At 45.5% G+C, this 23,568-nt stretch overlaps 1 protein-coding gene across 2 annotated transcripts in view; it reads left to right on the top strand.

The window, feature by feature from the left end:
• The window catches only part of tyn (trynity), a 216,269-nt gene that overhangs the window by 156,621 nt on the left and 36,080 nt on the right, over positions 1 to 23,568 (top strand). For both annotated transcript variants that reach the window (XM_070095104.1, XM_070095103.1), the window contains exon 4: positions 5,886 to 6,022. In XM_070095104.1, coding sequence (XP_069951205.1) covers positions 5,886 to 6,022 — 137 coding nt within the window. The remainder of the gene's footprint in view (positions 1 to 5,885; positions 6,023 to 23,568) is intronic.

A 23,568-nucleotide genomic window follows, 5' to 3' on the forward strand; every position in this document is an offset into this window, starting at 1 on the left:
GCAGTAACAACATCAGTACAGGCAGTAACAGCAGTAGCAACATCAGTACAGTCAGTAACAGCAGTAACAACATCAGTACAGGCAGTAACAGCAGTAGCAACATCACTACAGGCAGTAACAGAAGTAAATACATCAGTACAGGCAGTAACAGCAGTAACAACATCAGTAGTAACAGCAGTAACAACATCAGTACAGGCAGTAACAGCAGTAGCAACATCAGTACAGGCAGTAACAGCAGTAACAACATCAGTACAGGCAGTAACAGCAGTAGCAACATCAGTACAGTCAGTAACAGCAGTAACAACATCAGTACAGGCAGTAACAGCAGTAGCAACATCAGTACAGGCAGTAACAGCAGTAGCAACATCAGTACAGGCAGTAACAGCAGTAGCAACATCAGTACAGGCAGTAACAGCAGTAACAACATCAGTACAGGCAGTAACAGCAGTAGCAACATCAGTACAGGCAGTAACAGCAGTAGCAACATCACTACAGGCAGTAACAGCAGTAGCAACATCAGTACAGGCAGTAACAGCAGTAACAACATCAGTACAGGCAGTAACAGCAGTAGCAACATCAGTACAGGCAGTAACAGCAGTAGCAACATCAGTACAGGCAGTAACAGCAGTAACAACATCAGTACAGGCAGTAACAGCAGTAGCAACATCAGTACAGGCAGTAACAGCAGTAGCAACATCAGTACAGGCAGTAACAGCAGTAGCAACATCACTACAGGCAGTAACAGCAGTAGCAACATCAGTACAGGCAGTAACAGCAGTAACAACATCAGTACAGGCAGTAACAGCAGTAACAACATCAGTACAGGCAGTAACAGCAGTAGCAACATCAGTACAGGCAGTAACAGCAGTAACAACATCAGTACAGGCAGTAGCAACATCAGTACAGGCAGTAACAGCAGTAACAACATCAGTACAGGCAGTAACAGCAGTAGCAACATCAGTACAGGCAGTAACAGCAGTAACAACATCAGTACAGTCAGTAACAGCAGTAACAACATCAGTACAGGCAGTAACAGCAGTAACAACATCAGTACAGGCAGTAGCAACAGTAGCAACATCAGTACAGGCAGTAACAGCAGTAGCAACATCAGTACAGGCAGTAGCAACATCAGTACAGGCAGTAACAGCAGTAGCAACATCAGTACAGTCAGTAACAGCAGTAGCAACATCAGTACAGGCAGTAACAGCAGTAACAACATCAGTACAGGCAGTAGCAACATCAGTACAGGCAGTAACAGCAGTAGCAACATCAGTACAGTCAGTAACAGCAGTAGCAACATCAGTACAGGCAGTAACAGCAGTAACAACATCACTACAGGCAGTAGCAACATCAGTACAGGCAGTAACAGCAGTAGCAACATCAGTACAGGCAGTAACAGCAGTAACAACATCAGTACAGGCAGTAACAGCAGTAGCAACATCAGTACAGGCAGTAACAGCAGTAACAACATCAGTACAGGCAGTAACAGCAGTAGCAACATCAGTACAGGCAGTAACAGCAGTAACAACATCACTACAGGCAGTAACAGCAGTAACAACATCAGTACAGGCAGTAACAGCAGTAACAACATCACTACAGGCAGTAACAGCAGTAACAACATCAGTACAGGCAGTAACAGCAGTAACAACATCAGTACAGGCAGTAACAGCAGTAACAACATCAGTACAGGCAGTAACAGCAGTAACAACATCAGTACAGGCAGTAACAGCAGTAACAACATCAGTACAGGCAGTAGCAACATCAGTACAGGCAGTAACAGCAGTAACAACATCAGTACAGGCAGTAACAGCAGTAACAACATCAGTACAGGCAGTAGCAACATCAGTACAGGCAGTAACAGCAGTAACAACATCAGTACAGGCAGTAGCAACATCAGTACAGGCAGTAACAGCAGTAACAACATCAGTACAGGCAGTAGCAACATCAGTACAGGCAGTAACAGCAGTAGCAACATCAGTACAGGCAGTAACAGCAGTAACAACATCACTACAGGCAGTAACAGCAGTAACAACATCAGTACAGGCAGTAACAGCAGTAACAACATCAGTACAGGCAGTAACAGCAGTAACAACATCAGTACAGGCAGTAGCAACATCAGTACAGGCAGTAACAGCAGTAACAACATCAGTACAGGCAGTAACAGCAGTAACAACATCAGTACAGGCAGTAACAGCAGTAGCAACATCAGTACAGGCAGTAACAGCAGTAACAACATCAGTACAGGCAGTAACAGCAGTAGCAACATCAGTACAGGCAGTAACAGCAGTAACAACATCACTACAGGCAGTAACAGCAGTAGCAACATCAGTACAGGCAGTAACAGCAGTAACAACATCAGTACAGGCAGTAACAGCAGTAGCAACATCAGTACAGGCAGTAACAGCAGTAACAACATCAGTACAGGCAGTAACAGCAGTAACAACATCAGTACAGGCAGTAACAGCAGTAACAACATCACTACAGGCAGTACCAGCAGTAGCAACATCAGTACAGTCAGTAACAGCAGTAACAACATCACTACAGGCAGTAACAGCAGTAACAACATCAGTACAGGCAGTAGCAGCAGTAGCAACATCAGTACAGTCAGTAGCAGCAGTAACAACATCAGTACAGGCAGTAGCAACATCAGTACAGGCAGTAACAGCAGTAGCAACATCAGTACAGGCAGTAACAGCAGTAGCAACATCAGTACAGGCAGTAGCAGCAGTAACAACATCAGTACAGGCAGTAACAGCAGTAGCAACATCAGTACAGTCAGTAGCAGCAGTAACAACATCAGTACAGGCAGTAGCAGCAGTAGCAACATCAGTACAGTCAGTAGCAGCAGTAACAACATCAGTACAGGCAGTAGCAACATCAGTACAGGCAGTAACAGCAGTAGCAACATCAGTACAGGCAGTAACAGCAGTAGCAACATCAGTACAGGCAGTAGCAGCAGTAACAACATCAGTACAGGCAGTAACAGCAGTAGCAACATCAGTACAGTCAGTAGCAGCAGTAACAACATCAGTACAGGCAGTAGCAGCAGTAGCAACATCACTACAGGCAGTAGCAACATCAGTACAGTCAGTAGCAGCAGTAGCAACATCAGTACAGGCAGTAGCAGCAGTAGCAACATCAGTACAGGCAGTAGCAACATCAGTACAGGCAGTAGCAGCAGTAGCAACATCAGTACAGGCAGTAGCAACATCAGTACAGGCAGTAGCAGCAGTAACAACATCAGTACAGGCAGTAGCAACATCAGTACAGGCAGTAGCAACATCAGTACAGGCAGTAGCAGCAGTAGCAACATCAGTACAGGCAGTAGCAACATCAGTACAGGCAGTAGCAGCAGTAGCAACATCAGTACAGGCAGTAGCAACATCAGTACAGGCAGTAGCAGCAGTAGCAACATCAGTACAGGCAGTAGCAACATCAGTACAGGCAGTAGCAGCAGTAGCAACATCAGTACAGGCAGTAGCAACATCAGTACAGGCAGTAGCAGCAGTAACAACATCAGTACAGGCAGTAACAGCAGTAACAACATCAGTACAGGCAGTAACAGCAGTAGCAACATCAGTACAGGCAGTAACAGCAGTAGCAACATCAGTACAGGCAGTAACAGCAGTAACAACATCACTACAGGCAGTAACAGCAGTAGCAACATCAGTACAGGCAGTAACAGCAGTAGCAACATCAGTACAGGCAGTAACAGCAGTAGCAACATCAGTACAGGCAGTAACAGCAGTAGCAACATCAGTACAGGCAGTAGCAGCAGTAGCAACATCACTACAGGCAGTAGCAACATCAGTACAGGCAGTAACAGCAGTAGCAACATCAGTACAGGCAGTAACAGCAGTAGCAACATCAGTACAGGCAGTAACAGCAGTAACAACATCACTACAGGCAGTAACAGCAGTAGCAACATCAGTACAGGCAGTAACAGCAGTAGCAACATCAGTACAGGCAGTAACAGCATTAGCAACATCAGTACAGGCAGTAACAGCAGTAGCAACATCAGTACAGGCAGTAGCAGCAGTAGCAACATCACTACAGGCAGTAGCAACATCAGTACAGGCAGTAACAGCAGTAGCAACATCAGTACAGGCAGTAACAGCAGTAACAACATCACTACAGGCAGTAGCAACATCAGTACAGGCAGTAACAGCAGTAGCAACGTCAGTACACGCAGTAACAGCAGTAACAACATCACTACAGGCAGTAGCAACATCAGTACAGGCAGTAACAGCAGTAACAACATCACTACAGGCAGTAGCAACATCAGTACAGGCAGTAGCAGCAGTAGCAACATCAGTACAGGCAGTAACAGCAGTAACAACATCAGTACAGGCAGTAACAGCAGTAACAACATCACTACAGGCAGTAGCAGCAGTAGCAACATCAGTACAGGCAGTAACAACAGTAACAACATCACTACAGGCAGTAACAACAGTAAAAATTTGACACATTATTCTTTTCTCTCTTTCCTTTACCTGGTAAAGACGTAAGATATCAGGTTAATATACTTAATCCAGTGTTATTTCCTCTTTCAACCTAAGACACAGAGAGACTATGCCATGAAGAAGATAATCACCGGTTACTTAAAAGATAACAGATTAACATATAGGAGTATTAGTAGGAGTAGTAATAGTAACAGTAGTAATAATAGTAACAGCAGTAGCAGCAACATTGTTATTAGTAACACAGTGTCCATATTTACATAATAAATCTTAAACTTAGAGCAAACATTACAGAAGGGAGATGGAAATAAATGGTATAAAATACCGACACAATGGAAATATAAACACATATGCAGTATAATGTGTTTATATTTTCAGAAGGGAGATAACACCGATTAGAGACAGACAGCTATGTAAACTGCTATCTAGATAGACAGCATGTACTAGTCAGTTGTATTGAGTTTGCTCGGGACCATTCACATGTGCTTAATATAATCTCATGAAATATCATTTGCGGATGACAGCTTAGAATTCTAAAGCTGTCGTAATTTCACCTTACCAGCCAAAAAATATCCCAGGCGTATGACTCGCTTTCTCCAGTCAACCAAAATTCTCAATTACAAAATACCACTCGCGGAAAATCACTTTGGCTTCAATTAAGACCAAATTTAGAATTCCATTTTGTCTCCCCAGTCCTCTGTTGAAATAACAGAAACAATATGCAAACAAATAACAGTATTGGTGGTCACTATCATCAATATAGGATTGTAGATGGAGGTTTTTTTCTTTCAAAATTCTTCAAGATTTTCCCGCAGCTTAACTTTGCACTGTGGTTCTTAGACCGGAAAAAAACGCTAAGCGGTGCACGACATTTCTGTATACTATACTGTATACTATGTACTGTACTATACTGTACTATACTATACTATACTATACTATACTATACTATACTATACTATACTATACTATACTGTATACTATTGTATATGTGATTCTTTTTAAATTGTTCACTCTGGTGTTGCGTTGCGTGGCAACACAATATAACATCGTTGTGATCGATTGGTAGCTCACTCAGCTCACATACTGAGGTCCGAGGGTCGATCCCCAGTTCAGGTGGAAATATTAAGACGTGTTTCCTTAAAACACCTGCTGTCCATGTTCACCTATCAGTAAAATAGGTACCTGGGTGTTAGTCGACTGGTGTGGGTCGCATCCTGGGACAAAACTGACCTAATTTGCCCGAAATGCTCTGTATAACAAGCAGCTTTCTAGCCACTAATGTTAGTTAGGCTTGTATACCTTGTACATGTACTTGTAGAATTAGTATATTATTATTATTATTATTATTATTATTATTATTATTATTATTATTATTATTATTAATTATTATTATTATTATGAGGTAATTTCTTTATGCTCCCACAGCTTCGTGATGAACCCGCTGGCGCCGGTGCAGGAGACGCTGTGTTTGCTGCAGAACGAGACTATGGCCTCTAATCCTTCGTCAGATCCCCAACGAGCAGTCTCTCTCTACTACATGGTCAAGCTCTCCGTCAGGAGCTGTAAGTACCTGAGGACCTTTCTGTCGTGGTGGTGATTATTACATATCCCCTGAACGGATACCTGAGGACCTTTCTGTTGGGGTGGTGGTGGTTATTAGGTATCCCCTGAAGGGATACTTATTGTGGTTGCTAGAGTTCTTTTTCTTCCTATAATTATTCCTGCTGTGTCTTGTTTAGTCAACATTTCTGCTTGTTGATGTACTGTGTAGATCCTAATTTGGAAATTGTTATTCTCAGTTTTGTGTGGCTGTCTTTCTGGCGCAATAAACTAGTAATGCCTCTCCTGGCTGACTTGAAACTAGCAGTGATGCTTCTAGCTGAGAGGAACATAGTTTTAGCTTGTTTTGGCTCAAATTTGTCACTTTCATAATGGAATTAATGCAGTAGGAATTATTGGTTTCCATGTGATGACTAGATAATGGCTCTTCCGATCGACTTCAAACTTTCAGTGCCGATGTGTTTTCCCCTGAAAGGAAAATTTGTATTATTAGTGAGCTCTGTTACGTCCCACTTTGCCAATTTTATTAAATTTGGGTATTGTTTTTAGGCCAGCAGCTGGAGAATCTCTCTTTTGGTCGGCTTCAAACTCTCAACACTGTGTAGTACGTAATGGAAGAATCAAATTCTTTTTGGCAACACACATTTCAATTCGTCAAGTGTATTAGATTAAATATTACCGTATTTTCCGGCATATAAGGCGCGCCTTTTTTCCCACAAGTCTTGGAAAATCATCCTGCGCCTTATATGCTCAAGGTTACGCTTTAGCGTTAAGTAATAGGTTAATTAACCCTTGATTATGATTACTGATTTTCAGTTATGATGCGTCTGTCGTGCGCCTTATATGACGGAAAATAAGGTAATTACCAGTTAATAAAGAACAAAAACTCACAATACCGTGACCAGAAAAAATACACAAACAACGAGCATATAGGAGACCGAAACTTACAGCGATGTTTCGGTCCGACTTGGACCATTAACTAGTGACACAGAGAAGTGCACTTCTCTGTGTCACTAGTTAATGATCCAAGTCGGACCGGAACGTCGTCGTAAGTTCCAACTCTGTGTGTGCTGGTTATTAGTACACTTAAGAATGCTTCTTCGTATCAGCTTCAAACTCGCGTTACTGTCGTATCTTCCCTGAAGAAAGATTTCCATTTGGACTGACCTTCATAAGTGCCAATTTGCAGCTTTTAATAAATAATGGAGGGAAGCTGGTACCATACTTACCCTTCTGCAGCACTGTGGTATTGGGGAGTCAAGATGACAAAATATAAGCAAGGCCTGATAATTTATAATCCAGTAAATAACAAGTTAGATAAGGTAAGGTCAGGTTAGATAAGGCCAGGTTAAGTTTTAAGGTACGGTTAAGGTTAGGTTAGGCTAAGGTTAGGTTACACAAATAACCCGCACGTAGAAGAGAGGAGCTTACGACGACATTTCAGTCCGACTTGGACCATTTACAAAGTCACACTAACCAGAAGTGGAGCAGGACGGCTATATATAGGCAGGAAGAGGTAGTGGTGGTAGCAGTAGTAGTAGTAGTAGTAGTAGTAGTAGTAGTAGTAGTAGTAGTAGTAGTAGTAGTAGTAGTAGTAGTGTTAGTGGTGGTAGTAGTGGGGAATTAAGGAGGAGGAGCCAGTCAAATACAAAGAAAGGGGAGCACTGCAAGGGAGCTAGGTGCCCACAGAGGGAGAGCAAGTGCACAGAGGTGGAGGGAAAGGGAAGTGATGAAATAAATAATGAAGGAACAGAAACACACGACAGAAGAAAGAAAGACAAAAAGCTCCTCTCTTCTATGTGCGGGTTATTTGTGTATCGTTCCAGTCATGGTATTGTGCCTTCTTTTGTTATTTAAGGTTAGGTTAGGCTAAGGTTAGGTTAGACTAAGGTTAGGTTAGGTTAGGTTAGGTTAGGTTAGGTTAGGTTAGGTGTGCATGATTCATGTCTATCTCCCTCTATCTTCCCTGTTACAAACTCCTTCCTCCTGGCTCAGTCTTTGACTAGCCAGGCTCTGCTGTCCTGCTAATGGAATTAACGGGAAAAAATCCTCTCATTACCAAGCTTAGTACCCTACAAGGCTTCCTCTACAAGCTCTACTCATTTCTTTGAAGCTTCCCTGGTTCCTGACTAGCGAAATTACCCTTAAGTGTTTTCACTGTTCTTCATCCATGCAATGTTTTGATTGTCTGGAATGAGACGATAATGTTAATATCAACATTGACAATGATCATCGCTGCTTCTTCGTTCTGAGGAAATAGTTGCGTCAGCAGGTAGCGAAAGGCGAGAATAGTGTGGGATGTGGATATTACCCTCAGGGTCCTAGCCACAAAGGACCTAATTAGTAACTCGTAAAGCACTTCCGAGATCCATTATTCGGCCCTGAAAAACTAACAGGAACTTTATTAGTCTTTAAAAGTCCAGTTATTATTATTATCGTTATATATGTAAGGTGGTAAACCCATGTTGGTCATTCAGCTCATGGTTTGGTAAAAGGATTATCTACTAATAGCGGCCGGTCTTGACTAGTGACTAGTCCTGGCTCAGTCTTTGACTAGCCAGGCTCAGCTGTCCTGCTAATGGAATTAACGGGAAAAATCCTCTCATTACCAAGCTTAGTACCCTACAAGGCTTCCTCTACAAGCTCTACTCAGTTCTTTGAAGCTTCCCTGGTTCCTGACTAGCGAAGTTACCCTCTATTTTTATTTCCTCGTTCCAGTTTTCATCACCTGACATCCTGCTGGGAAAATTACAATGGGACTCTCGTAACTTGTGAGGCAAACCCTGAGTCCAAGAGTATTTCTTTTTAAAACGGAAGCCGTGAACAGTGGATGAATGTGCTTAATGCACAGGAAACGTTTCGAATGGCTTCTTAAGATTCTAATGGAAGAAGAAACGTCTCTTTTCGATAAATCTTCTGAGCTGTAAACAAGTATCTGTTTTCAGATGTTCCTGGTGTCGCCATTCTATTTACGACTTGATGTCACAAACATTATGATAAGAACATAAGAGGAACACTGCAGCAGGCCAACTGGCCCATATAAGGCAGGTGCTACTCAAAACCAACCATTCCCACCCACACATATAAGAGCATAAGAACGTAAGAATGAAGGAACACTTAACTAGGCCACGATGCGTGGATCTTGACTAAAAAATACAAAAAAACATTTGGTTGCAGCCGATGACTGCAACAGCAGCAGTTTGGTGCTGTTGGTGACTACCAATAGAGTGGGCTAGGGTGACGATGGTAGTTGCCACCACCAGCAGACTGTGACGAGAGAGAGACAAACACATACACGCAGCTGCTGCAGGAAGGTTAATGAGCTTGACAGACGTCCAAGTCTTTGTTTGGAAGGCTCTCTGAGAGGGCTAGAGGGCGTCTTTGAGAGAACCGGGTGACTTATGATGCAACGTAACTCGAAAATACACATCAATTGCATTACACAAATAACCCGCACATAAAAGAGAGAAGCTTACGACGACGTTTCGGTCCGACTTGGACCATTGACAAAGTCACACTAACCAGAGGAGCAGCAGGACGATGGTAGTAGTAGTACAAGAGTTGTATATAATACCGACAAGATGAAATTAAGACACATGCACAACACCCGGGCATCCCCATCATAGACGTTTCGCCATCCAGCCAGCCACTGGATGGCGAAACGTCCACAACAAAGACAACCAGACGCCGCACATGTGTCTTAATTTCATCAGTAGTTGTAGTAGTAGTAGAAGAAGAAGAGGTAGTAGTAGTGGTAGTGGTAGAAGTGGGAAATAAAAAGGACGAGCCAGTCAAATACAAAGGAAGGGGAGCACTGCAAGAGAGCTAGATGCCCACAGAGGGAGAGCAAGCGCACAGAGGTGCGTGAAAGGGAAGTGGTGAAATAAATGAAGAAGGAACAGAAACACGAGACAGGAAAGAGAAAGACAACCCAGAGGAGAAAAGGAAAGAGGAAAGGGGAAGAGGAAGAAGAAAAAGAAAAAGAAAAAATGAGGATTCAGGTTAAGTCACGGGTGTTCTGAAGATTGGAGCATTTTACAATGTAGTGGGAGAGGAAGGCATCTACAGAGACGAAGCCAGGACTAAGGTTCATACAAGGAAAGTTGTGTATTAGAGAGGATTCAACTAGACGGCGACTGTTCGAGATGGAAGTAGGGAAGACAGTTTTAGCAGAAGACCAGTCAATAGGATGGCTATGATCTCTGACGTGACAGAAAAGAGCATTGTTAGTGTCGGCAAGCCTAACACTATTTTTGTGCTCCCTAAGTCTGTCAGAAAGAGATCGACCAGTTTCTCCGAAGTATTGAAGAGGACAGGAGGAGCAAGAAATAGAGTAGACACCAGGAACATCTGTAGATGGAGGAGAGGTATGAACGAGATTAGTGCGAAGAGTGTTAGTCTGGCGGAAGGTAAGCTTGATGTCTAAGGGACGGAGAGAATTGTTGAGATTAGAAAGACCGGAAATGTAGGGAAGGCAGAGGATAGAAGAGTTCTCATGAGTAGAGAGTTTGGGAGAAAAGAAATTGCGTTTAGCACGTGAGAGGGCAGAGTCTATGAAATGGGAAGGGTAGCCAAGACGGGAGAACGAATTATGCAACAAGTTATACGTTGGCAAAACGTCAAGGGACCTCCAAACACGTATTTCAGAACACCAATACGCAAGCAGGTCTGACGACACAAGGAATGCCTGCGTACAACACCGTAATTCACACAACCACTTGATAAACTACAGAAACTCAAGACTCATCGCCACAGAAGACAACACTCAATACTGAAGAATCCTGGAATCGTCACTTATTTCTATATCCGACAACTTCAACCAGAATAGTGGCTTCTATAACATAGCTGAACCACTTGCCAAGAAGCTTCTTCATCGCAATCCCACATAAGAACACTGTAGAAGGTCTGCTCACAAACTTGTCCAATCTCCTTTCCAAGCTACCCAAGATTTTAGACTCTATACCTCACTCGGTACATCATCAGATGCAGCACCTGACCTCAGCACTCTGAACCTGACTATAAATACTCGCGTTCCTTCCACCCCAGGTAGTTCTGTTTGTGACTTGAAAAAGCCCACTGTGTGAGCGAAACGTAGTCAATAAAGGATCACATTATACTGCATATGTGTTTATATTTCCAGTGCGAAGAGTGTTAGTCTTGCGGAAGGTAAGCTTGATGTCTAAGGGACGGAGAGAATTGTTGAGATTAGAAAGACCGGAAATGTAGGGAAGGCAGAGGATAGAAGAGTTCTCATGAGTAGAGAGTTTGGGAGAAAAGAAATTGCGTTTAGCACGTGAGAGGGCAGAGTCTATGAAATGGGAAGGGTAGCCAAGACGGGAGAACGAATTATGAAGAGTGGAAATTTCTGCTGGAAGGAACTGAGGATCACAGATGCGGAGGGCACGGAGAAAGAGGGAGATAAGAACACTTTTCTTGACAGGGGAAGCATGATAGGAAAAGTAGTGAATGTACATGCCACTGTGCATAGGTTTACGGTAAACGGAAAAGGAAAAACCTGTATCTGCGGGTTATTTGTGTATCGTTCCAGTCACGGTATTGTGCCTTTTTTGTTATAAATCAATTGCTAAACTTTGAAAGGTTAGAGGTTTAGCAGTTAATTCGTTGACTTAACTGTAGCTTAAAATGGGTTGTTTGCAGCCCTTTTAAAGGAGTGTTAAGTGACTGTGAGCTGTGAGCGTTGACCTCCAGCACCTGCACTCGACCTCCAGCACCTGCACTTGACAGTGAGTGACTCGGAGACGCGGTCAGAGAAAATTTCGGGGCTCTTAGCACCTCGACTCACGTTCAGAGACATCCCAGCACCTCAACTCACGTTCAGAGACATACCAGCACGTCATCTCACGTTCAGAGACATGCCAGCACCTCAACTCACGTTCAGAGACATACCAGCACCCCATCTCACGTTCAGAGACAACCCAGCACCTCAACTCACGTTCAGAGACATATCAGCACCTCATCTCACGTTCAGAAACATCCTTCTCTCACCTTAGTGTCACCGGCTTCCATGAACCTTCACTATGCTTCTCTTGTCTCCTGTGATCACGATCTTCCGTTGTGTTGACCTGACCTGACCTGACCTGCCATCTCTCTCTCACACAGACAGAAACTTCACTTTTATGTTAAGAATATATTGACAAAAATATTTCATATATATGGTGACAGGAACGTTTTTTCCTCCTAAAATATATTCAGTAAACCTCGGTTAAGTTGACCAATTAGGAGTGAATAAACCCCTCTTGGTGAAACGTTTATTTGAACGTATATCCTAAACTGTACACAAGAATCCTCTACCACATCTTGTTGGGGAACTTTCATTCTCTGTTTTGGCTGGATGAAACTACTAGTTGGCGAAACGTCTCCAAAAACAGTGTTACTCAGAGAAGAGAGTCACAATACAGTGACTGGAACACATCAATAACAATCACATAGGAGAGAGAAGCTTTTGACAACGATACGATCCGACTTGGATCATTGACAAGTCACACTGACACACGAAGATGAGGGAGCCAGTATATATAGGAAAGGAGGGACAGGGACGGGACAGAGAGAGGAAGAAGTGCACAAGTAGTGGTAGAGGTTATGTTGATTGTTACTCAAGTGTTACTTACCGGTTCGTTACTCACCTACTCGTCAGTTTTTAAATCACTACAGTGTAGGTTTGACCTTGTGAATGCTGTTGCTTCTCTGAGAGGAAAGATGGGTGGTGGGACGAAAGGGAAAGTATCTCAAGGTTAGATTCCTGAGAACTGGTGGCAGAACGAGAGGTTCAGAGGAAGGGGGTTATGCAGGAAGATGTCCTTGTCAAGGTAAGGTGCCTGGGAATGAGGTTGTTGAGGTGGGGTCGAGATCCTGGTGGGGAGATGAGCGTGAGAGTGCCAGAGGCTGCGGATGCTGCGAATTAGGGAACCTCTCCTGCCTCTGTAATTTGCAGGTATTATAATCAGAAGCATGTTGCTGCTCTGTTGCTGCTCTGTTGCTGCTGCTTCCTTATTTTTGACCTGGCTATAAAGGCCAACAATGTAGAGCAGGCCCTTATTTCAGGCTACATTTCGCTCACTGAGCTGTATCAAGTCTTGAAAAAGTCTTGATAAATGTGAGCCCTAAGCTACATAAAATATATAATAATCTTGGGTCTTTGTACACACTTTTTTGGGGGGACTCGATTCCCCAGTCATCATACAATTTATGAACCTTCAATGTACGTTATTTCCTAGTGTAAAACAAGGAGCAAGTAGCGATATTATATATGAGTTAGTGAACAAAGATATTCGATATATTTAAGTGTGGTCAGAGTGTCCCAAGCCTGAGCGTGTGTGTTCTGTACGAGAGTGAAGGCAGAGCTCCCCACGACTGAGATACAAGACCAGGTAATTACTACTTTCCATAATGTATTCTTAGTGCAGCAGCCTTAGGCACACTACAAGAAGTTCCAGTGACACCGAGGGGCCAAGAAATGAGGTTCAGGAGAATATGACGATATATATATATATATATATATATATATATATATATATATATATATATATATATATATATATATATATATATATATATATATATATATATATATATATATATATGCACGTGTGTGTGTGTGTGTGTGTGTGTGTGTGTGTGTGTGTGTGTGTGTGTGTGTGTATTACAACCCAGGATTCCAAATGGCCTGTTATCCCGGGTGTAATGGGAGCAAAATAAACACAGCAGAAAAAGTTTAGACTTATATTATCCTTCACCAATTTATAACAGCAATATGTACACTATGTACAGTGATAAGTATAGTGCACTCCACGGTAAGCAAGGCAGAAATAGAAGCCACAAGATAGCAGACCGTGCTTCAACCAGCTCTAGAATGGGAATGACAAGGGCAGACAGGAGAGTGGTACCCACATAACATCTGCGATTGCCAAAACCATCTTCTTATTGGCTAGAACCTGGTCACTAGTTGAACGACGGGGCCCCATCATCAACTCTTAGCAACCTGGTTCGCTGGTTGGGGGAGATAGCCTGTAAATGAGGGTGTGTACATGCGCCGAATAAAGGTTACGTACTCTTTGCATGCCACAGTGTGTGTGTGTGTGTGTGTGTGTGTGTGTGTGTGTGTGTGTGTATATATATAAAATGGAATGGTTTGCCATGTATGTTGTACCCTCAGTTAAATTGTTCCAGGGATCCCAAGTCTAACCTAGCAGTTGTGTATATTAACCAAACCATACCCCCGGCCGGGATTGAACCCGCGGTCATAGAGTCTCAAAACTCCAGCCCGTCGCGTTAGCCACTAGACCAGCTAGCCACAATAAGATATTGTGACGAGTGTTCAGAGGATATACACTATAGATGAAAGAGTTAGTGTATACATTGTGAATGTATTTGTAGAAATACGGATTATTATTATTATTTAAAATCTTTCTTGGCTGTAAAGTGATCAAATGTCATTTCTTAATATAGAAGGTTACAAACTCATCTATAAATCTGATGGTCGACTGGCGACAGTTTTTGGAAAATTGGTGTCATGTACTCTGGTCATAATGTGTGTGACCTTCCAAGCTGACATTGAAGACCCTCAGGGGTGTGTGTGACCCTCAGGGGTGTGTGTGACCCTCAGGAGTATGTGTGTGACCCTCAGGGGTGTGTGTGTGACCCTCAGGGGTGTGTGTGACCCTCAGGGGTGTGTGTGTGACCCTCAGGGGTGTGTGTGACCCTCAGGGGTGTGTGTGTGACCCTCAGGGGTGTGTGTGACCCTCAGGGGTGTGTGTGACCCTGATACTGATGTGTCTCTCGGTTTCAAAGACCTCAGGGTTGCTCAACCCCTTGAACTAGTATCTCTTACCTTTAAGGACCTCAGGGCTACTTAATCCCTGAACCCTTGAAGGACCTCAGTTAATACCTGAACGACCTCAAGGCTGTTTAATCCCTGAACCCCTGAAGAACCCCAGGGCTGCTGTGGTTGCCTTGTGCTGCGGGAAAACAGCTCCCAGATCGCAGACTCCTGGGAAGCACGTTCTGTATATAGTGAGTGTCTGGCGGTGGAGGTGATAGTGGTGGTGGAGGTGGAGGTTTTAGTGGTGGAGGTGCTAGTGGTGGTGGTGGTGGTGCTAGTGGTGGTGGTGGTGGTAGTGGTGGAGTGCTAGTGGTGGAAGTGCTAATGGTGGTGGTGTTGCCGGTGCCACTGGTGCTGTTATTGCTGCTGCTGCTACTACTACTACTACTACTACTACTACTACTACTACTACTACTACTACTACTACTACTACTACTACTACTACTGAAGTCAAGAACTCTCCTTTGAGGGGGAGAAACAAAAGTAGCAGACAAAGAAAAAGGTTAAACAAAAACAAATGTAAACACAGTGACAAAAAAAAACGTAAACACATGTCAGGTGATGGAACTACAATGTTAGGATTGAGAAGGTCAAGTTTAAGGTCGTGGGAAGAGGACAAGAGCCGAAGAACAAGAGAAAAAATAAATACGAAAGTTCCTTTACAAAACTGTTAGACATTGTTGCCTCTGTAAGATTTTTAACTAATATTGTGATTGTTATTATTATTATTATTATTATTATTATTATTATTATTGTCGTTCAGCGTTTGAGAAATAGCTTTCCAGGCTCGCTTTGAGGAGAAAGGATACCTCTGGTTGCTTGGATCAAGAACCCTTCACTTACCTGAAGGCCAGAGGCACGCAGATCCGGTATTCAGAAGAAACGTTCATTGATACAACGTTTTGCTCAGGTTATAGAACGAAATGTTCATGAGTATTCCTATACCTCCTCCTCAGTAACCAGACACGACCGTTTTAGGGAGGTGTGTGTTTTTCTGAGGTACTCGTAACTAGGCTTCTGTACGGTCGTCTGGACGAGTCTAGTAACTCTTCAGGTCAAGGAATTCCAGTTTCGACTCTGCGGTCCTCTTGCTTGTTTTCTTGGCGTTGTTGCATCTGATCTTGAAATGCAATATAGCATCTTTTCAGAATTTTGAGCTTCAGACGTTACTACTACTACTGCCACTACTACTGCCACTACTACTGCTGCTACTTTTCTACTACAACTACTTACTACTACCACTATTGTACCATTACTACTACTACTACTGTTACTGCTATTTCTACTATTACTGCTGCTGCTACTACTTCTACTATTACTACGCTGTTACGACACACTGCAGGAGGCGTCACAAGGAGTCGTGACTACAAGGACACTATCAACCTCGTTGTCGAAAGTGTTTAAGGCCATCACGAACAACTCGGGGGCTCTCGTGAAGATTCCTTTACCATTACTAGAGGTTGTTACTGCTGCTGCTATTATTGCTGCTGCTGTTACTGCTGCTGCTATTATTGCTGCTGCTGTTACTGCTGCTGCTTCTGCTGCCTCTGGCTGAAGGCAGACTTAGGAAATTCAGTTGTCACGAGAAATTGTAATTGTCTCCTGACGTTGGTCGTCTCTTCCTCCTCCCCATCTTTCTCTTTCTTCTTCTACTCCTTCTTCTTCCTCATAACTGTACAATGTTAAATACTACAAATTGAAGACAATATCCATAATGTGACGGCATGTGTTGACACTAGCTCACACCTGTGCACATACTCAACTTAAGGTGACGAGTAACGAGAGCTTGTGCCAACTTGAGCTCCATATCTGAAGGTTAATTAACTAACCTGAGCTCCATATCTGAAGGTTAACTAACCTGAGCTCCATATCTGAAGGTTAACTAACCTGAGCTCCATATCTGAAGGTCAACCAGCCTGAGCTCCATGTCTGAAGGTCAACCAGCCTGAGCTCCATATCTGAAGGTCAACCAGCCTGAGCTCCATGTCTGAAGGTCAACCAGCCTGAGCTCCATATCTGAAGGTCAACCAGCCTGAGCTCCATGTCTGAAGGTCAACCAGCCTGAGCTCCATATCTGAAGGTCAACCAGCCTGAGCTCCATATCTGAAGGTCAACCAGCCTGAGCTCCATATCTGAAGGTCAACCAGCCTGAGCTCCATATCTAAAGGTCAACCAGCCTGAGCTCCATATCTAAAGGTCAACCAGCCTGAGCTCCATATCTGAAGGTCAACCAGCCTGAGCTCCATGTCTGAAGGTCAACCAGCCTGAGCTCCATATCTGAAGGTCAACCAGCCTGAGCTCCATATCTGAAGGTCAACCAGCCTGAGCTCCATATCTGAAGGTCAACCAGCCTAAGCTCCATATCTGAAGGTCAACCAGCCTGAGCTCCATATCTGAAGGTCAACCAGCCTGAGCTCCATATCTGAAGGTCAACCAGCCTAAGCTCCATATCTGAAGGTCAACCAGCCTGAGCTCCATATCTGAAGGTCAACCAGCCTGAGCTCCATATCTGAAGGTCAACCAGCCTGAGCTCCATATCTGAAGGTCAACCAGCCTGAGCTCCATATCTGAAGGTCAACCAGCCTGAGCTCCATGTCTGAAGGTCAACCAGCCTGAGCTCCATATCTGAAGGTCAACCAGCCTGAGCTCCATGTCTGAAGGTCAACCAGCCTGAGCTCCATATCTGAAGGTCAACCAGCCTGAGCTCCATATCTGAAGGTCAACCAGTCTGAGCTCCATATCTGAAGGTCAACCAGCCTGAGCTCCATGTCTGAAGGTCAACCAGCCTGAGCTCCATATCTGAAGGTCAACCAGCCTGAGCTCCATATCTGAAGGTCAACCAGCCTGAGCTCCATGTCTGAAGGTCAACCAGCCTGAGCTCCATATCTGAAGGTCAACCAGCCTGAGCTCCATGTCTGAAGGTCAACCAGCCTGAGCTCCATATCTGAAGGTCAACCAGCCTGAGCTCCATATCTGAAGGTCAACCAGCCTGAGCTCCATATCTGAAGGTCAACCAGCCTGAGCTCCATATCTAAAGGTCAACCAGCCTGAGCTCCATATCTAAAGGTCAACCAGCCTGAGCTCCATATCTGAAGGTCAACCAGCCTGAGCTCCATGTCTGAAGGTCAACCAGCCTGAGCTCCATATCTGAAGGTCAACCAGCCTGAGCTCCATATCTGAAGGTCAACCAGCCTGAGCTCCATATCTGAAGGTCAACCAGCCTAAGCTCCATATCTGAAGGTCAACCAGCCTGAGCTCCATATCTGAAGGTCAACCAGCCTGAGCTCCATATCTGAAGGTCAACCAGCCTAAGCTCCATATCTGAAGGTCAACCAGCCTGAGCTCCATATCTGAAGGTCAACCAGCCTGAGCTCCATATCTGAAGGTCAACCAGCCTGAGCTCCATATCTGAAGGTCAACCAACAAGGACCTCCACATAGGTTTACCTCAATGAGTGATCTCACGCCTGAGCACGCTCTCAAATAGCAGGAGATACTAGTTTACCAGAGAAAAGGCAAGAGAGAGAGAGAGAGAGAGAGAGAGAGAGAGAGAGAGAGAGAGAGAGAGAGAGAGAGAGAGAGACGTCCTAGAACTCCTTAAAAGCTGCAGAGAAGTGAAAAATGGTGAGCTGAGGCTGAATGCAGCAGAGTCCAACAGAGACAGAGGGAGTAAAAAAAAAGTGTTTAATGAAACCGAAAGAAATCCAAAAGACTTTTTCTCATATACAAAATTCAAAGTGAAAGGAAACGATGCATCTGGATGAAGTCCTTACTGAAAGGACCTCGAACCTGTATTGATGACAACGGAGAAATTCACTGAAACACTGAAGTCAGTCTGAATAAATTTTTCATGACCCAGACTGAAAACTGTGTCTGTATTTTTAAAACGAGTCGTATAATTCTCTCTTCAGTGGACTTTCCATAATAAGTAAGATAAGGTTTGTCAGGAAAAAGGATAACTGTTTCCTGACTCGGGTCTTAGTCGTGTGATGACACACCACTGACCAAGATCTTCCACTGGCTTACCGACCCACCCCCTTTAAAAATTATGGCTATAATTATAATCGAAAAAGACACTGATAGCCTCCCCATGCACTCTGCCACAGACCCGGACTTGTCAAACTACACTCTTCAAAAGTTGAAAAAAAAATTACTATCACGTGCCTTAAATATCCTATGGAGACAAAATTTGGACACAGGAGTTATCTCAAAGTTAGTAAAAGTCAAGAGTATTGATCCACTTCACAAAGGTGACTGTTAAACTATCACAAAATAGGAATATAGATCGATAGTGTTGATGTTTATACTTTCAGAATCATCTGGAAGAATTTGAAGACTGTTGAAAACCTGGATTCACAGCATTTGCACAACCCAGACCAGCATGGGTTTAGAACAGGTCACTCCTGCCTCTCACAGTTTCTTGACCATTACATGTTCATTGATGGAAAGTATAAAATGTTCGAAAGGGACACTGTACAGAAGGACCACCGAATAGAACGAAAGGAGCAAATGATAGACCTAAGTGTAATAATGTCAGACGGCCTCTACATTTAGGCAAATATTGCCAAAGTCGCGAACATGGCAAAGTGGATAACAAGAACTTTCAAAACAAGAACAGTAATGCCAATAGTGACACTATTCAAATCAATTGTACTCTCTAGTTGACAATGTTGACACCTTCCAAGGTATGATAGTTTTCAGTGCTGCTATAATTACAGATCATTTATTGCTCGTATAAAGCCAAAGTCAACACTACTCAAGCTATATATATATATATATATATATATATATATATATATATATATATATATATATATATATATATATATATATATATATATATATATATATATATATATATATATATACACACACACAATACAAGTCGAGTAGTCTGTGCCCTTGAGTGTTGATACAGTCTTCTCGTATTAAGCCCCTGAAAACCCTTCTTTTCAATGGATTTATTCTACAGAAGACAGGGATAACAGCTACATATTTTGTCTTGGCTTGGTATCAAGACGTTGTATTAAAAGCATTTGAGCGAGGCGACGAACAGAGAAATGAAACCAAACCTTGTGGAAGGTGACCTGACCTCTGTGTTTTACGTAACTGGAAGGTAATGACTTGTTACACTTGATGAGAGGTGATCCAGCTTCAGCGTGTTAACATAACTGGAGGAAATGATTCATTACACACCTCATTTCCTTTCGGAGCATCAATGATCTTCACAGGAGCGTGAAAATTGTTCCATGGTGTGAATTCTTGCTTAATGCGCTAGTTGTTGTACACTGTCTGGTATTAGTGTGTGTGTGTGTGTGTGTGTGTGTGTGTGTGTGTGTGTGTGTGTGTGTGTGTGTGTGTGTGTGTGTGTGTGTGTGTGTGTGTTAGATTTTTACATGGGAAAATGGAGGGTAGATGTGACTGTGAGAAAAATAGATAAACGGGCGTGAGAGAAAATCATGTTAGACGTGGGCGTGAGAAAATTAGGTTAAGAGGTGGGCGTGGTTATCTCGCTACCTGAGACGCCTGGAGACGGAAGTCTCCCACCCTACAGTAACATAGCAGTACCTCGCCCTCCTTGTGCTACCTACCTCACCTCTCAGTAGTAACTCGCCCTCCTTGTGCTACCTACCTCACCTCTCAGTAGTAACTCGCCCTCCTTGTGCTACCTACCTCACCTCTCAGTAGTAACTCGCCCTCCTTGTGCTACCTGCCTCACCTCTCAGTAGTAACTCGCCCTCCTTGTGCTACCTGCCTCACCTCTCAGTAGTAACTCGCCCTCCTTGTGCTACCTGCCTCACCTCTCAGCAGTAACTCGCCCTCCTTGTGCTACCTGCCTCACCTCTCATCTTATAATTGTTGCAGATTACACCCCTCGTGTGCAGCTAGACACCAGTGTTAGTTCCACATCTGGTCAGAAACATCGTAATTATTACGGGGCTCATGACAGTCGTGAGGGGCAGGTACTCGCTTACATGTCCCCATAGGTAGTGGCTTGCTGATAGGTAACTAGTGGTTTGGTGGTAGGGAACTGGTATCATGGTGGTAGGGAACTGGGTGCCTGGTCATAAGGCTGCTGTGGGTTGCCTGGTCCACAGAACTGCTGTGGGTTGTCTGGTCCACAGGGTTGCTGTGGGTTATCTGGTTCACAAGGCTGCTGTGGGTTGTCCGGTCCACAGGGCTGCTGTGGGTTATCTGGTCCACAGGGCTGCTGTGGATTGCCTGGTCCACAGGGCTGCTGTGGGTTGTCTGGTCCACAGGGCTGCTGTGGGTTGCCTGGTTCACAGGGCTGCTGTGGGTTGTCTGGTCCACAGGGTTGCTGTGGGTTATCTGGTCCACAAGGCTGGTGTGGGTTGCCTGGTCCACAGGACTGCTGTGGGTTGTCTGATTCAAAGGGCTGCTGTGGGTTGTCTGGTCCACAGGGCTGCTGTGGATTGCCTGGTTCACAGGGCTGCTGTGGGACTGAACACATCGACTCAAGGTTGAGGGACTGATTACCTCATTCTCCTCCTGTTCTTCAAGTTTCTCCTACGTATGGACTGATGAAGCCACTGTGTGGCGAAACGTTTGATCAATAAAGATACCCAAGAGTTGCACATGTGTCTAATTTATCATCTGATGTGGGTTGCCTGGTCCACAGCGCTGTTGTGGGTTGTCTGGCTCAAAGGGCTGCTGTGGGCTGCCTGGTCCACAGGGCTGCTATGGGCTGTCTGGTTCAAAGGGCTGCTGTGGGTTGTCTGGTCCACAGGGCTGCTGTGGGTTGCCTGGTCCACAAGGCTGCTGTGGGTTGTCTGGTCCACAGGACTGGTGTGGGTTGTCTGGTCCACAGGGATGCTGTGGGTTATCTGGTCCACAGGACTGGTGTGGGTTGTCTGGTCCACAGGGCTGCTGTGGGTTGTCTGGTCCACATGACTGGTGTGGGCTGTCTGGTCCACAGGGATGCTGTGGGTTGTCTGGTCCACAGGACTGGTGTGGGTTGTCTGGTCCACAGGGCTGCTGTGGGTTGTCTGGTCCACAGGACTGGTGTGGGCTGTCTGGTCCACAGGGCTGCTGTGGGCTGTCTGGTCCACAGGGCTGCTGTGGGTTGCCTGGTCCACAAGGCTGCTGTGTGTTGTCTGGTCCACAGGACTGGTGTGGGTTGTCTGGTCCACAGGGTTGCTGTGGGTTGTCTGGTCCACAGGACTGGTGTGGGCTGTCTGGTCCACAGGGCTGCTGTCGGTTGCCTGGTCCACAGGGTTGCTGTGGGTTGTCTGGTCCACAGGGCTGCTGTGGGTTGCCTGGTCCACAAGGCTGCTGTGGGTTGTCTGGTCCACAAGGGTGCTGTGGGTTGTCTGGTCCACAGGACTGGTGTGGGCTGTCTGTTCCACAGGGCTGCTGTGGGCTGTCTGGTCCACAGGGCTGCTGTGGGTTGTCTGGTCCACAGGACTGGTGTGGGCTGTCTGGTCCACAGGGCTGCTGTGGGTTGTCTGGTCCACAGGACTGGTGTGGGCTGTCTGGTCCACAGGGCTGCTGTGGGTTGTCTGGTCCACAGGGCTGCTGTGGGTTGTCTGGTCCACAGGACTGGTGTGGGTTGTCTGGTCCACAGGGCTGCTGTGGGTTGCCTGGTCCACAGGGTTGTTGTGGGTTGTCTGGTCCACAGGGCTGCTGTGGGTTGCCTGGTCCACAAGGCTGCTGTGGGTTGTCTGGTCCACAAGGCTGCTGTGGGTTGTCTGGTCCACAGGGCTGCTGTGGGTTGTCTGGTCCACAGGGTTGCTGTGGGCTGTCTATTCCACAGGGCTGCTGTGGGCTGTCTGGTCCACAGGGCTGCTGTGGGTTGTCTGGTCCACAGGACTGGTGTGGGCTGTCTGGTCCACAGGGCTGCTGTGGGTTGTCTGGTCCACAGGACTGGTGTGGGCTGTCTGGTCCACAGGGCTGCTGTGGGTTGTCTGATCCACAGGACTGGTGTGGGCTGTCTGGTCCACAGGGCTGCTGTGGGTTGTCTGGTCCACAGGGTTGCTGTGGGCTGTCTGTTCCACAGGGCTGCTGTGGGCTGTCTGGTCCACAGGGCTGCTGTGGGTTGTCTGGTCCACAGGACTGGTGTGGGCTGTCTGGTCCACAGGGCTGCTGTGGGTTGTCTGGTCCACAGGACTGGTGTGGGCTGTCTGGTCCACAGGGCTGCTGTGGGTTGTCTGGTCCACAGGACTGGTGTGGGCTGTCTGGTCCACAGGGCTGCTGTGGGCTGTCTGGTCCACAGGACTGGTGTGGGCTGTCTGGTCCACAGGGCTGCTGTGGGTTGTCTGGTCCACAGGACTGGTGTGGGCTGTCTGGTCCACAGGGCTGCTGTGGGTTGTCTGGTCCACAACACTGGTGTGGGCTGTCTGGTCCACAGGGCTGCTGTGGGTTGTCTGGTCCACAGGACTGGTGTGGGCTGTCTGGTCCACAGGGCTGCTGTGGGCTGTCTGGTCCACAGGACTGGTGTAGGCTGTCTGGTCCACAGGGCTGCTGTGGGTTGTCTGGTCCACAGGACTGGTGTGGGCTGTCTGGTCCACAGGGCTGCTGTGGGTTGTCTGGTCCACAGGGCTGCTGTGGGTTGTCTGGTCCACAGGACTGCTGTGGGTTGTCTGATCCACAGGGCTGCTGTGGGTTGTCTGGTCCACAGGGCTGCTGTGGGCTGTCTGGTCCACAGGGCTGCTGTGGGCTGCCTGGTCCACAGGGCTGCTGTGGATTGTCT

Source organism: Cherax quadricarinatus, chromosome 49, assembly GCF_038502225.1.
Source record: "Cherax quadricarinatus isolate ZL_2023a chromosome 49, ASM3850222v1, whole genome shotgun sequence".
NCBI classification, from domain to species: domain Eukaryota; kingdom Metazoa; phylum Arthropoda; class Malacostraca; order Decapoda; family Parastacidae; genus Cherax; species Cherax quadricarinatus.